Source organism: Myzus persicae, unplaced genomic scaffold, assembly GCF_001856785.1.
Source record: "Myzus persicae strain clone G006 unplaced genomic scaffold, MPER_G0061.0, whole genome shotgun sequence".
NCBI lineage: Eukaryota > Metazoa > Arthropoda > Insecta > Hemiptera > Aphididae > Myzus > Myzus persicae.
In genome coordinates, this window is record NW_019104300.1 from 39,530 (window position 1) to 57,050 (window position 17,521).

The 17,521-nt window shown below is 31.1% G+C and overlaps 2 protein-coding genes across 4 annotated transcripts in view; both read left to right on the plus strand.

Annotated features, from left to right (window-relative positions):
- On the plus strand, positions 1-3,800 carry LOC111041006 (mitochondrial ribonuclease P protein 3). The gene is made up of 6 exons (XM_022325136.1): positions 1-801; positions 866-1,238; positions 1,300-1,543; positions 2,642-2,778; positions 3,292-3,484; positions 3,588-3,800. The coding sequence occupies exons 1-6, from the start codon at positions 270-272 to the stop codon at positions 3,723-3,725; spliced, it is 1,617 nt and encodes a 538-aa protein (XP_022180828.1). The 5' UTR covers positions 1-269; the 3' UTR covers positions 3,726-3,800.
- Positions 3,801-15,920: 12,120 nt separating this feature from the next.
- Positions 15,921-17,521, plus strand: part of LOC111040996 (afadin) — a 62,406-nt gene continuing 60,805 nt past the window's right edge. The window contains exon 1 of one of the 3 annotated variants that reach the window (XM_022325120.1): positions 15,921-16,476. The gene's annotated coding sequence lies outside the window, so the exon portion shown is untranslated. The remainder of the gene's footprint in view (positions 16,477-17,521) is intronic. The other 2 variants (XM_022325118.1, XM_022325119.1) reach the window with 2 other exon arrangements.

The window sequence follows — 17,521 nt, forward strand, 5'->3', positions numbered from 1 at the left end:
ACTGTTATCGTTATCATTATTCACCTATCACTGTTATTATAAAAATCGAAATCACGTTTTTTTTAAAATTCTGAATTTGTGAAGTAAACCACGATTTAAGGTAGCATCTAAAATCTTGAAGTAAACTCAAGTTCAGTAATGTATTGAATGATTATTAATATCACTGTTCTCTTTATTATCATGTAAATTATATCTATTTTATTATTTTACTAATACCATTTATTTAACACGTATTTAGCTACTACCTTTCAATTTTATTCGTTTTTTGTATGCATAAATTGTATTTCAAAATGTGCTCGTTATTAAGAAAACATCTGCATTGGAATTTGCCTAAGTTATTAGGTCCAAGACAGACTAGTATTTATACTCAGAGGTTAATGTCGGTTGTTACTCCAGATAAAATTGCACCTCGCAAAGTGAAAGGTAAGTTTGCGAGCGAAGAACAAAAGCGTATTATTACAGAATTTGTTATTAAATCAAGTTCAACAACACTTGATTGGGATGCGTTGAAATCGTCTGTTTTGTCCATAAATCGTGGTTATATAAATGAAAAAAACATTAATGGATGCATATTAGAGACATGCTCACAACAAAAACGTTTGGACTTAATCAAATCATTTATGAAGTATGTGAAACAATGTAGTCGAGGTAAACCTAATATGGCATTGGAACTATTATACATTCGATCATGTTATAAGTCGAGGAATGAATTGACTGATAATGACCAAAATGAAATTCAGACTTCTTGTCAGTCTCTGTTTAAAAATAATTTACATTTATTGAATTCCGTTCTTCTTGAAGGTAGTATGACAATATACAAGTATTGATATTTTTTTTTATTAACCATCTTATTTTGTTATTTTAGGTATAGTAATGGGAATTTGTTGTACACCTTTATGGCGAGATTCCTTAAAATTCATAAAAGCATCAAAAATTGAAGATGACATAACAGTGAATACATTAGTTTGTATAATTTTAAGAGCTTTTGAAGAAGCAGAAATTGATTTAGGATGGACTTTAGTACAAAATATGTTTAATCGACATAGAATATTACCATTAGAAATAGTTGCAGCATGGTTTAATCTTTGTAAAAAAAATGCAAATTATAGCCATCGTAGAGTATTAGAATTTTTAAGAGATAATGAGTATATTATCAGGGAAGATTTAGCAGAACTAATTCGTAACAATTTAAAGCAATCTGGCATTAAAACTACTACTTCCATGATTTATCATAATAAGTAAGTTTTATAGTAGCGTTGGATATATAAAATAATATTTTTAAATAATTTATTTTCTTAGTGGAAAATGTAAGAATTGTAATCAAGTGTTGGAACATGCTGAAGTCACAGATTCAGATTTTAAGATGCTTCAAGAACGTTTTTTATCAAATGTAATGATCGGAAAAAATATATTCAACAACTCTTCTCCTCAAGAGTTGGACGATTTTAGAGATTTCATAGAAATCACTGCACCATATGACGTGGTTGTCGATGGATTAAACTTGGCATATGCATATAGAGGAAAGATTGGTGATCATTCTTTAGTAAGTATACTTTGGTGCAATTGTATAGTATTCATTAGTATATTAATGACGTTAAATATTAAATATACAGTGAGAAACAGAAGTTAAATAATTTAAGAAGTGTATCATGAGACATAAAAATATTGTTTTCTGGTACTTCTTAGTTAAGACACCGTACCCGCAATACCTCTACCAGAAGCAATTATGAGTATAAGAACTTAAATAGTAAGAATTTCTATTCACAATATAATCCTAGTATCATAGGCGTGCAAATGGAGTAATGCAGGATGTGCGTTAGGATACACTGGGGGCGGGGGGGGGGGGAGAAAACTATTTTTTAGAAGGCATATATATGTATATTTATATGAAGATATGCACGTATTTCAGTACTAATCTATAAGTAAATTATGATTTAATGACATATTTCAATTGTTTCATGGAATTCTCTTTTTTTTATTAATTAGGTAATTGTTTTATTTTATTTTACATATTATAATGATAAAAAAAATTGATTAAGTTAAATCAGGTAAAATTTTGATTTTTTGAGTTAAAATAATAAACATTAGCTTAAAAATAATATTTTTTATTGATAAAATGTAGAAATATTTTTTGGAATTAAGAAAGACAAACTATAGGCTTTGATTAATGAAATTAATTTTAAAGTTCACTTTAACTCCAAAAAGGTAGATCTATGACTATAGTTTATAACAAATAATGTTTATTACAATCAAGATTGATTTATATAAGTATGATGTATTTTTGTTTTTTGCTATTTCTACTACTATTCTTTTTACAAATTCTAACAATTGTACATACTCTTTTACTCAATTAGTTTACATAAACACAATTATTATGCAATTATTTTCACTTATAATTATAATTTTTTTAAATTTTTTTGAAAAATGCTATTTTAAAAATGTTTTGTTTTATTTATCTTTTAAGCATTTGCCATTAAAATCAGAACTGTTGTAATAAAATAGGTTACTGTTGAAAATGTAGTATTTAAATAAAATGATTGCATGTAGAAATACTTAAAATGGATCGAGGCTTTTGAGACATAATGTATCCGTAAACTGTTAGGTGATTATTATTAATTATTGCAAATATTTTTTTGTTTAGACCAAAATTGTTATGAAGAATTTTATTGAAAAGAAACTAAAAGTATTATTAATTGGCAGAAAACATCTAGTTAAGATGTTAGGAAAGGAATTTGATTTTATAAAAAAAAATTCTCATATTTTTTTTACAAATGATCTGTAAGAAAACAATTAAACTACCTTAAGAGAACATTATACCCGCATGTGTTATCTCCGTCTTACAAGTGCGTAACATAACTAATTTTAAGCTCAGCAGATCAGGTTTAGCTCCATTATGTAAAAATTAGAGTGAATTGACATCTTATAAAAATTTAAGTTAAGATTATTATCTAGGACATCTCATAAGCTTTTTATTATATTTTTATTTTAAAGCGAGTTTTAAGTATTTTAAAATTGTAAATTATTTGTTCATTTTAAAATACTCATAACTCGCTTTCAAATGAAAATAAAATAAAAAGCCCATGATATGCACTAAATGATAATCTTACCTTTATTATTTATATGAGGTCAATTCACTCTTATTTTTAAGTTTACAGAGCTAAATATGATCAACTTGGCATAAAATTTACTATTTTATGCAAATGTAAGACGGCGACAACACACGCCGGTATAACATTCTCAAATATAAATATAATTATAATATATTTATGGTGTCTAATTTATTTTGTTTAGGTCTAAAGACGATCCATTTGTTCTATATGCTGCAATGTATAGTGGTATAAATACACAAATTCTTACCAGAGATCTTATGCGTGGTCACAAATTTTTGTTAGGTGATGTTATCATTAGAAGTATATTTCAAAAATGGTTACAAAAACATAGATTAAGATTAAAAATACGTGCAGGAGATGAAGTTATCATAAAAGTAAGTTTATGTGCAATAACATGTTTATTTTTGTGTTCAATCTAATACATACATGTTATTTGGTTGTTTAAAAATTGCAATAAAATATAATTTATCGTCTTAGGAACCTATAACATACTTACAAGCAACTCAAGAATCTGCAAATGGTACATGGCATATGCCTTACCAGGAATTCAAAGAACCTGGTTCCTGGTCAAAACCTGATTCATCACCTGATAAATGGATGTGTATAAAAATGTAGACTGAACTATATTATATTTACCTAAATTTTGTTACAGTTATGATTGATAAATATATATACATTTTTAGTAAACTATTTGCTGATTTTTAAAAAATATTTTTAATTATTTAATTATTTGGCATTTAATATATTTTCATAGCTTATCTTGTATTGTTGAAGAATAAGGTTTAATAGTAGAAGTATACAAACCATCTGTAAAACTTTAAATGTCAATCTTTTAGTTTTAACAACTTTTGTAGGTGTTAAGATCTGTAATTTTATTACTTAAACTTACTAAAATTTGACACCCCGCGGTGTTATTTTTATGGAAGGTTATATCATTGATGTCTGAGCCATTTGATTTCTATATTTTTTTCTTAACAATATTTAGATATTGTAAACTATCAACTAAAATAATGGTAGTAATTAACATGTATAATACAATTTAAAATAATATTAGCTTAAAAGTGAACAGTATAATTTAATGAATACTCAAATAAAATTATGACATATTATATTTTCTAATTTATAGTGAAAATTGTACCTAAAAAAATGACAGTAATACATAATAACCTGTTTTATAACCGGAAGTAATGATATTATTTATACTCTAGAATAATAACTTATTAGTAAGTTTTCTTGTTTAAGGTAATATTTTTTGAATATTATACTATAATTTAAAATCAATGATATTAGTTTTCAAATAATTTTGAAATATTTTAACATTTTATAAGCAAAATCAATTTTCTTATGGTAGGTATACCTACTGACAATTTACCATTATTCTTTCATAATTGTTTTAAATAAAAATTCATAATTACATTTTTTTTTTTGAAAATACTTATAATTTTGCATAATCTGATGACATTTCACAATATTAACTATTAGATACCTATAATTAAGCATTGAAAGGGTGTCAACACTCACTGTTACAAGTAACATATATTTAACAAATTTTTTTATTTCTACATACATAATTTTGTCAACTGGGTTATTAGCCGATACAATCATACAGTTATTTACATTTATATCTGTATACAAGTTACATTATTAGCTGACACAGGACAATTGATGAGTTCTGTGTCATAAATAAAATTGCGTTATTTTGTTCATTGCTTTAATTGTAGGTGGGCGTGCAACCCTATTCTGATACCTGAAATCATATTAATTATTAGTTCCATTCTAATAAAGTCTAATCTACACTGTACATTTCATTTTGAATTTTGTGTCTGTGTGGTATTCTCACCTCTCACACAACACTAATTTCGAGCAGACAATAAGAAACTATTACTGAAGCATTGAAGTCATCACAATTCTCAGTCCTTGTCCGGATAGGTACCTTATAGTTTCTGGTAGTTAGTGTTTGTGTCTTAACTCTTATTAATTAGCATTTTAACATCCGACTGCTTATTTTTGTTACATAAAATACACGATAAAGCAATGAATGTGTAAGCATATAACATGATTTGAGAATATTCAAAATTTCATATCCCTCCCCCTTTTAAAAAAGCTGAGCACGCCACTGGCACCTACCTACAAATTAGACAAACCAAAATTATCCAACCACTGGCAACCACTTTTTATTCATATTATATTTTGATATTTCTCATTTGAAATCCAAACATTCAAATTGAGTAAAAGTATTGGGCAAAAGTATAACTGTATAAGGACTAATAAGGTGTTATACATTTTTCTAATATATTATGTTTAATCAATTTGAATATTTTGATATAAAATAAAGTGTTAGTTTAATTAATCCCCTTCTCTTTTTTAATAGTTTTAACTTCTAAAAAAATTACTGTAGGTATTTGGCAATAAATTATTACCATTAATTATAAATACTATTATGAATAACTACTATTTATATAATATTTAAAACCAATGCTAAAAGTCGTGTGACTATATAATTTAAATTGTACAAGTGTATATTATTTTTATTTTGTAGTTCCATAAGACGTGTTTGTAAGTACTTTATTATATAATATTATAATTGAAATTATAATTTGTATTACCAACCTAATAATATAATACCCACTCGGGCACTTAGGTACTAGGTAGTATCACATTATTTTATGTATACCTACTTACCTTGATTTCCGAGGATTCCTTAAATTTGTTTTATGCGTCTAAAATTCGAATCTATAACTAAAAAACTTGGTAGTTTAAATTGAAGGCATACGTCCTACCTTTAGGTTATAGAATAGTGATAAATGATAATTGGTAAAGGATTAAAATTAAAAGTGTATAAAGAGGTTCATGCTAAGCTATTTTGTTGTCGTCGCCGTAGTCGTCTAGACATATATATTAAGTATTCCTAGGGCTTAGGCCGCTTAGGGTAAACATTAAACGTATCTATTTGAAATTCTGAAATCGGCGCTTCCATACCTATAGTTGCATTGCTCTAATGCTCTCTGAACTATTCCGACCGTGGTTGTCGAATATTGTAGCCGCGACTCGTGGCCATAGACAATATGTAGTAGAATTCTATTATACGCCTGTTTGTGGCTTAGCCATAATATTGCAATAGCATAGACCTTTATACTACTAGACAACTAGACAAGTAATGAGTGCATAGAAAGCATGAACTAAGATTACTAAGATATGTATATATACATACACAGAGCCGTGTTAAGGGGGGGGGACAAGGGGCAATTTCCCCCGGGTGCCGTAGTTTTGTAAAAGTAAGGGGGCACCTTTATTTGCTTTTAATATGCTACCAGTGGCTTCGAAAACCAAATATGTTACAATTTTATTACTATATTATATATTTTAGTATTTTAAGGTCTATTTTAGAATCATATATAATAATATGGTAATCTGTGCCAAATAGATTGGCTCGGCGACGCTCGACGGCCGGTGATAAAGAAAAACCCATTTCTCCGTATTTAGAAGTTGTATTGCGCCGACTAAAACTAAATATTTAAAAATTGATATTCGTGATATTATTAGTATAATAAATTATACTATAAAAATACGTTTTATTTTCAAGTAACATATTATTATTATTATTGTCATGGTCAGCCGTTATTGTTTATTTTTAAATATTTATGATAATGAATAATGATTAACAAGACTGCGGTCTGCGGGCTGCGACTGAAAATCTCCATTCTCAAATGTCTTGCCCGTGTCAATCAAAGTTCTAACCGTTGTCCGTTACTAAGTACTAACTGACTTTGGTATTTTTGTGGTATTAATTATGTTAATGATTAATTTGTTATCAATATTTTTATTTTTTAATTAAAATAAATAAATAATTATTTATATTAAATATTGTATATTATATTTTAGTTAGTTTTCGTGGTGTGTGGTAATATGGAGATTTATATAAAAAGAAAACGATTTGCAGTTAAATTGTAGGGAAGTTGCGCGAAAAAATTTTGCCCCGGGTTGCTGAATTGCTTGACATAGCTCTGTTTTATATTCATTAGTTCATGATAGAAAATGTATTAACATAGAAGGCAATTTTTGATTACTCGATTACTCTTACGCGTGAACTAAGATATGTCTTAGTTCTTTCTCTTACTCTAATGCTCATAATTCGTCGCCGTTGTACTTGAAGAAAATGTTCTGAAAAATTATTTAAGAGTCTTGAAAATGAAAATATGACAATCGTTCTTGAAGAAAGTTCACACATCAATCGACAATCACGACGAGAAAAACTAATATTTATAAATTACAAAAAACATAACACATATAATTACATTCACATACAAAAAACACGTAAGTATCAAAACAGTGAATTATAAAAATATGTAAGTCGACTTTTTTAAAATAAAACATTATTTCCAGTAATTACCAGTTACAAAGATAAAGTGCAATTCAACCAATCTGGCAATCAATGCAACACAAATTCGTTTTATTTTTTTTAAATGTATACTTATGTTTTTTCACAGATATATAAAGTATATAATATATGGTTTTTTTTTTAATTGACTTACTTTCTTTTTTTTTTAATTTTAATTTGCATTTTATTTTAAAACTAGTATTTCTCACAAGTCACAATGTAATAAATGGGGGGGGGGGTATTTACCCTATTCCCTCTCCCTTGGATCCGGCACTGCTACCCACTGCTATACAAAAGTGATCAGCACTTTGCATAATACTCGTATTATATAAATAGATTTGAAAGAAAACCCAAACTGCAGTTTTACTGTATAATGGGGTATCTATAGTGGGTGGGACGAGTGTATATGACGATAAAAAAATATTATACGCTTATTATACTTACATACAAATATGTGTAAATATAATAGCTGAATTCAAAACGTGCAGAGTGTGGAATGTGCTGGAGTATAGGTGAAAACATTTTTAAAAAATGTACATGGTGGACAAAATACAAAGGCACACCTGCATAGTGCATACTGCACATTATATGCACCGTTATATGTTGTATTCTGAAAAAAGTGACTGTATAATAATAATATATTATGTTAAAGCGATAACTGCAGCTTCAGCAACAGAAGTGACGCAGACGTCGTTTAACACATAATTATTGTAATATACACAATGTGCGTGTAGACGTGAGGGCGACGAATGAAGACATTATATTATTATGATGTAAAAAACGAATAACGACAATATATCTGCAAATACGCGTATAATGTATAAATGTACATATATATATTTTAAGACTCGTGTCATATTGACATATATACTACCTGCCTGCCTATTATAGGTTAGGTTAGGTTAGGTTAGGTTAGGGGTGGCCGCCATTCAGTTCTAGGGTTTTTACATTTTCACTAATAACTTTATTATAATTCCTCTCCTAAATATTTAAATACTATAAAACCTTACTACACTATACGACGAGTTCAGAGAAGATCCAAAAATACGAGATAAACATATATGATAATATATTATATGATAAATATCATATCACGGATCGTCGGACGTTGGTCGCGATGCAATTGAACCCGCTGATGATAGACAAGTAGTTCTGTAGCACTCATCGGTGTGGAACAATTGCATCGAGACCAACGCCTGACGATCCGTGACATGATATTTTTCTGCGATCTCGTATTTTTTTATCTTCTCTGAACTCATCGTATAGTGTAAGGTTTTAAAGTATTCAAATATTTATAAGAGGAATTATAATAAAGTTAATAGTGAAAATGTAAAAATTCTAGGACTGAATGACGGCCACAAACACGAGATGCCATCGCGGGGACAAGACATCCTACCTCCTCGGCGTGCGGACGGACGTCTTAGTTTTCGTCGAACGAGCGGACGTCTTAGTTTTCGTCGTACGGACGGACGTCTGCGTTTGCGTATCCGTTTGCATCTCGGGTTTGCGGCCGTCGTGCAACATGTCGAACACTCGGTGCGGACCAATGTCTTCGTCGATCATCAGCGTGTCGTCCAGCAGCATCGCGACCAACGTCCGGCGGTCGACCGCCGACGAGACGGCCAGCAAGCCCTCAAGGTACCGATGCAAGTCGTAGGGTAGCCGTCCGTCGACAACCGCCATGGGCGCGTCCTTCTGCACCGGCAGCCGGGCCGGGATTCCCAGACCCTGCGGTTGGGCAACAGCCAACACGGACCGCACGAACACTTCGATCTCTTCCAGTTCCTCCGACGACATTCCCGTGGAACAGCGGGCAGAGCGCCAACAAGTGCAGGCCAACGTCGCGACGATCAACAGAAACGACAACGTGTTAAGTGAGTCCATAATATCGCATACAATAATGGTGAATGAGCCGTATATTTCGAATAGGTGTAGAACGCACCCAACACGTCTTCGCCCGAAGTGTGCTCGTTTGTTGAACAATGATGGTCAATATGGTTATAGGCACACGAAAGATTGTCACGAAATATATATATATTTACTATAAACTTTTTTTTTTAGAATATTTATAAATTAAGTCAGCCAAAAAACGAACTTGGAGACGCGTATTGTTTATTATAAGTATGTTTCGAGAGGCGAAAAAATAAATTACTAACACTAAAAAAGCGCAAGACACATAATATACCTAATAATAGTATGTGAATGTCACATAGCAACATTATTCCCGATAAAACGTTCGAATAATACAAATCAGCTGATTACAGTTGGAAAATAAATCTTCTATTCCACCGTTGAGGCCAAACGGCTTTTCCGGCGGTAAAATTAAAACGATCAAGACCATGATTTATTATTAGGATAATTATAGCAAAGCGATTACAATAACTTACTTTCTTGAGTTTCTTATAACATTTATTTAATACTGATACTATACGGTGTAAATAATTAATTTGTAAGTAAAATAAAAATTCAGAATCTATAAATAGAATATTCCGTGTCTTTAGCATCTCGTATCTCAATATATTATACTATCAACACTTGTTCGATTATTCTTTTAATAGAACCTATCTTATTATAATCCATTTTAATTTTGCTGCAAATTACTTTTCCTATTTCTTACTACCTGAGATGGTGCAAATTACAAACACAATTTCAAAATTGTTGTGCAAATTACCCTTGTTGTAAATATTTAGGGTCAATTTTGATGATATTTAGATGTTAAAATTATTGTATTTTTTTCGTAAAAACAGCCTACATCATTGCGAGATGTTTTTACTCCGCTCGTAATATTACGACTGTTGTTAAACACAGCATTTGTCTATAATAGTAGTAAAGGTCTATGAAATATGCATAATAGCCAAGTTTGGGTTGAAAAAATTGGTATGAAATATTCTGATAACCAAAGCAGGGCAGTGGGCGAGTTAGAGTGGCACGAGTTAAAAAGTTAAAGTTAAGGGATCGAAGCACACGGATTTTTGATACGTTTTAGACGAATAAACGGTGATAAATTACACCTACTTCTGAATTTCCGATTTTAATATATGTATGAATTCTTTGACAAGATATCTAGGTTTTTTAAAAAGTCGATTTTCAATTTTAAAGAACCGTAAAAAATAAGATATTTTTTTCAAAAATCTCATGAAATAATTTCATTACATATGAACTTATTTTTTGTACATTTTATTTTGAATTTAAAAAAGCGATTCCTAAAAAACATAGACTAGATTCTAGACTCTAGAAACTTATAAATTAAACCATTTTTCGAAATTACAATCAAGCTTCAGAAAGTATGTTTACCTTCTTACCTTTTAGTATTTTTTAAATTTATACAAACAAGAATATATTTAATGTTTCACGATGTATTGACATGATGTAGACATATGTTTTAAAATTTGACGTGCGTAAGAGAGAGTTGTATCCGGAAGCGTTTTCCTGACTCGGCGTGACAGCAATTCCTTGAAACACACATAATATTATGTTCGTTTACAGTACTCACATATGGCCCAAATGTGCATGTCATATGAATTGCCTAAATATTACTCCTTAGAACATCATACGCTGGTCAGTCGCTAGAGCCAATTTAAGTTACTTTTAGATAAGTTTCATAACGAGTTTTTTTATTTAGAAGTATAATTTCTAACTTAACGAGTTAAATTGTTTCCCGTGTTAAGAAGTAACTTATGAGTTAATTAATTTTATTGTCACGTTAACCTATTTTTTTCCTAAAACCACAGATTTTAAATATATTCTATTTTGTAAAATTAATTTTATGAAAAAAAAAATAATAATCGGAATCATAAAATGTTTTTTATAAAATTAATAAGTTTTAAATAATATTTTATAATTATGGTTATAGTAATAATACTGCAGCATATTCACAGAATATAATATTATTATCATACATATATATTAATATATTATAAATAGAAAAGTGATAGGGGTAACCGCTTCATCGAGAAAAGGATACAGAAAATAAATACAGAAAAATAATTATTCTGTTAAATTCCGTTATTGATTAAAGTATTAAAGTAGGTATTGTATGGTACAGTAGTGAATGAAGCCATTAATTTGAATAAATATATTTATTTAACACTGTAAAACCTCTATGAAAATGCTGTTATTAGTTAACTTTAAAAAAGGTATAATTTTTATTTTATATGCAAAAAAGTAACTGATTTTTAACTAAGTCATGTTACCTATTTTTATTTTCTAGTTAAAATGTAACTTTAAGAAGTTAAAAAAAAATAAAAGTAATTTAACTTCCTACTCAAACTTAATGAGTTAAAAAAATTAGTCTATTTGCCCAGTTTTGCTGTTAACCCCCTAAATAATTTAGTTTAAAAAAATAGGGTAATAGTGCCGAATCGCCTACGTGCAACAGTGAACTGTTAGGTAAGTCCATCTAATACTTTCTTTGGGGTTATATTAATTACAAATGTACAACCCTATGATGAATACCCATTATAGCCAAGCCATTAAGACGACTCTAGAATAACATTATAAGTTTTAAATTAACATTTGAAACATATTTTTAATTTAGCTATAAAAAAAATGAAAAGAAAACATAAAAAGATATATTTTATACTTAATAACATAAATATTTTTATGGTTGAACTGTTAATTTAATAATTATTTCATGCATACAAATGTTTTATTTTAGCCTAAATCACGTAGTATTCACATTTACCAGACTACCAGAGTATATTGTTTTAATAATTGGAAAAAAAAAGAATTTCGCTGTCTAAACAAATATTCGTATTATTTTATCGTTATAAATAAAATACAGTTGAATAATTCAAAAAGTATTTAGAACACCCCACGGCAAGCCTATTGGCTATAATATTTAATTTTAAAATGTCTTTGTAAATTTGGATTTATTAAAATAAACTTATGAATGAACTTAATACTACCACTTTATAGGGTATAGGTATGAGAAAGAGAGGCTTTACCCAATCTCAATAAATAAATCAGTAAATATTTTAATTATAACTAAGTATTTTTTTAAGGCAGATAAGATTCAAATATTAAACAAAAAGTATAAGAATACAAAGATCAATAACCTACAGGTACGTACTAACAAAAACAGCGTAGGTACATAAAACAGTAATAGGTTATAGCTGTAATTTTAACTTATTGCAAGGAAGGGAAAATGCACTTGCACTTTTAGTTAAAAATCAGGGGAGACAGTTGCCCCCCCAGATTTTATCTTATAATAAAGTATCAGTACACCGGTATATATTCGAACATGATTCAAACTACTCTCTAAACTTCCATGATAACTTTAAGAACAATTTTCGGCAAAATCGATAGAGTGGTTTTTGGGAGTCTGTACCTATAGGAAACAAACATATAGAAGAATTTTTTTATAAATAAAATCTCATATTAATTGTTTTAAGAGGATGCTACCCACACGTTTGTTGTCTCCGTCTTACCAACTTACGACATAGCAAATTTTCGTTCACCAGTTTGAATAGTTTGCAAGTCCGGAGCGGATTTTATATATTTTCATTTTCAAACAAGATGTGAAATAACAGTATGTGAAATAATACAAATTAAAAATGATCATATTATCTCGTTTGAAAATTAAAATATTCAAAAATCCGTCTACGCTTAAGCATAGATAATGTTTTTACCTAAAACTTTGATAATTCACTCTAATATCAAAACTGACAGCACACTATAGAAACTAGTGAACGAAAATGTTTTATGTCGTACGTCTGTAAGACGGAGACAACAAATGCTTGGGTAGCGTCCTTTTATTTCATAAATTTTAATTTGTTTATTCGAGGCAATAAGTATGACAATTAAATGTAGACTTTTAGAGGAACCAATTTTTTAAACTTTAAGTTCGTACATTTTGTAGTTTTTGAAATGTAGCGATCAGTGAGTGATTGAGTGGTATTTGAAATTTATATAATATAATGATTTATAAATTATAAATATATCCTACTTTTTATAATAAATAATTATTAATACCTACCTAATAACTATAATAAATGTGATGTTTTCGGCAACAATTCATTCAACTTTATAAATTACCTATTACAATATATACAGGTTGACAACACTTCTTCGTTCAGAACCGTTGCTTATTTTTGCTTATGCAATGATTTATCATTGAATTTAAACCTAACACGTATATCTGTATTTACTCCTTGATAAGGTATGCCTTCATGAACCTTGAATGCAACCGACAGATTAAATTATCGAGAAATGGTATAAATATTACTATTTTATTCGTTTTTGGCATTAACATAGTTTCGGGTAGTTTGTCTCCCACAGATTCGAGGCATGCGTATTTCAATTTCAAGTTCAGAAGCTATTGTGGTAATAGTTTTCATTATTTCCTTAAAGGATTTATCAGCATCTGCTCGAGTGGCTTCTAAAGCTTCTCTAACAATATTATAACATCATTTAAAGCTTTAGATAAGTCTTGCTGTTTACTTTGTAGTACTTGACTTAATTGAATTGTATATAAGAAGCAAGTAACAGCAGTATCGTAAAACACTATCACCACACTCACGTTATAAATAATAATAAAAATAATACGGTCAATGGTGGGGGGGGGCATGGCCCCTCTGCCCCAACTGACTACTCCACTGTACCACCTGTATACCTATTACCTATGTACTAAATTAAAATCTAAAAAATATTTAATTTGAAATGATGTACTCTATCAAACTGTGTCAACAGCTAAAATCTACTCTTTGAAAAGAATTAGGTATAAACCTAATTTATACTATATACTATATAGTATATTGTAAATATTAATAACTTAGTTTCAAATTTAAATACTTCAAGTCCTCACACCACATTATCAACATTTTATTTTTATTATTATTTACAATCTATATTAAATAATACAATAATTAAATTTGATAGTTAGAAAAGTTTTTACTTGGGGTTCACAGTTTCATACGGCGAGGGAAAATATCCATTGATTTTTCTCTACAGTTAAATATACAATAATTCAAAATTTCATTAATTAGGTAGTGATCAGACTATTAGTCAGAGTTCAAGTTTATTGTATTATAGACCATTATATTTTTTAAAATTTTTTTATTTATTTATCTTATTTTTAAGTAGATAAATGTTCACAAATTAAAAGTTATAATATTATACTGTGAAATCTCTTGAATTTAAACATTTATATAGAGAAATCGAAAATCAGATTTAAGTAAAACCATATAGGTAGCCGTGGCCATATCTGTATTTCAACCAGTTTTTTTACCTTATTGGCAATGAAGCAGCAAAAAACAATACTTAAATTAATACAGAAAAATTTCTCTTCCATAGTTCATACAGTTTTTCAACAACACAGACAATTTATACACCGACTAGGTGTGTCGATTGTATTTTATTATTGTTTATTATACTGGATACCTAACATCTAATATTTTAAAAATGAAAACGAAGGTTTGCGTATAATATGATTAAATCAATAATAACAGTTTAATATGTTTCTAAGGTAATATTAAACCTTAAACACATACATGTATATAGTTAGGTACCTACTTTATAAGTTATAGTTTATCCAGTATAATATTATGATGACTAATGAGTGACGAGTAGGTTGTAAGGTATAGATGATATAAATTGTCGGCGACCCACAAAATATATGAATATGATCATATTTTATAACCCATAGACCGCAGAAAGAAAAAAATTAAAAATATTGCGAGTATAGCTTTTCGAAATTTCTTTTCATGTTATCGCACGTAAAATTTCAAAATAAATTTATTCATGCGACGGTTCGTTCGGTTTGATATATTACGTCCATAATATGTATGGGTATTATATGTCCGTTAAAATACTATATGTATACGCAGATGTGTATTATAATTACGATGAGTATCGAGTGTCGGCCTGCTCGTGTGTGTGGCGCGGGGAGGTTGATGGGTTTTGTGGAAGGCTGATGGGAGGGGGGTGTTAAGAAAAAGAAATGAATTATATTATAATAATAATATGTATATATAAATAATATTATCTAGCGGCGAAGACGAATAAGAAGCCGCTCGCCGTCGGCAAAGTAGCAGCACCAGCAGCAGCAGCAGGTCGCAGGTCTCTTTTGTGTTTATATACCTACATAATATTATATTATAATTTTATTTGTATATAGGTGCATAATATTATACCTATACGGATGTTTATACTATATACACATGTATAGTATATAATATCACAGCGCGTATACAGTGTGTATTATAATAGTTGCACGGCAGTCCCCACCCGGTCACCGTGCCTGGCCGCGCCGCTGCGCCACGGTCGCAAATCTGGTTTCACCTGGCTCGCGCATGCGCCTGACGGCCGGTTTTATCGTTACGGGCACCGCCGTCGTCTGGTGCGTGACGTTTCGGGTACGTGCGAGTGTGCGACCGCCGTTGTACCGTATTTTTATTATTATTTATTTCATCGCCGCCGCCGCCGCCGCCGTTCCCCTCCGTTTGTAATTTCGTTCGAAAACCACTGCCGCCGCCCGTGTGCGTGTCGCGTTGTATCGAAGCAGTAGAGTTGTATACGCAGTGCGCGTCTCGCTGTTGTTATTATCAATAATACGTGTTTTTTGGTTCGTCGGTGCGTATAGTTTCCGCGATTTTCCGAGTGTTATCTTATTATATTATCGTGCCGTTTGCGCAAAACACGACGATACATTCGAATCATCCGCCGCCGCCGCCGCCGCCGCTCTGATGATGTGCAGGTGAACAGTGTCCGCGTGCGTGTCGCCCGTCGCGAGTGCTACATAATATTATTATTAACAGTATAAACGCGACAGCTCCGATCTGGTGTCGCGCCAGTGACCGTGTTTTCTGTTCCTGCTAGTGACGCAGTTTTTATTCCTTTGGATTATGGCCCCCGGGGGCCGCACGACCCGTTGCGTTATCGTAGCCGCGGGCGTGTAAGTGCAAGTGTGCGATCGAGACGATGACCGTCGACCGAGATCGCGGTACCGCCTGCAAACGCTGTTGATTGTCGGACACCCTGCGATAAAAAGTGAGTAACCACCTTACCCACATACCTGTGATACCTGTCATCGTATAATATGTTATTTCTGTTCCCCCTCTCCGTGTTTACTGCGCCCTTATGTGTCGCGCAAAAAATACCATGAATACCGAACGGAAAAAGGCGGTTAGGTTTCGCGCATTTGAATCGGCGGCGGCGGCGGCGGCGGCAGTGGCCTCCGTGCTGTGTGTATGCTACCTGCGCGCCGCCGTCGCCGCCGAGTTCACGTATAGATTGCGTGCAAAGATGGCTGCCGGACGGTGACCAGGTAACCTCTATTACTTTTTCTTCTTTTTGCCCGTATCTGCAAGCCGACCACCGTTTGCTCGATTTCCAATCTATACGAAAATGTTGTCACTAACGTGTGCGGGTACGCGACTCTCGAGTCCGTGAACAGCCGCGTCCTGCGCAATCATTCCCAAGGTCTAGCTTGTTGGACGTCGTGAATCGTGATAATTACCACCGATAGGTGCGTATATGGGTGGGGGTAGGAGATAAGAAACGGGATAGCGGAAACTATTCATAATAAACCAACCTATATTATTATTATTATCTATAATCTTATGAGTTGTGACGAAATGTGGTACCTATTTGTCATATAATTTATCATTATTATTATTGGTTTGATTATTTCCGCACCTCATTCAAGAGTGCGAAATAGTCGTGCCTTCGATCAACCTCGGAAAATAAAATATAAAATAATATTATGGACCTCGGCCAATACGCACGCTGTACGTAAGGTGTATGTCGCTGTGTAGACGTCCTCCGGTGTCATATTTCATAAAATAATATTGGTGATAATTAAACATCAGTATTATTATGAGTTATTGTGTTGTGACAATGTGTTCGGTTTTTGCTCTTTTTCTTGCTTTTTGAAATGGTAATAAATCTGGTGCGGGGGATACACGTTGAAAATACCATTTTAATCATTATTAGGTGTAATTTATTGCTCGTTATCATATATATATATATATATATATATATATTGGACGCTAATGCGATTTGTTATACTTTTAATATATGCGCATTCAGTCAT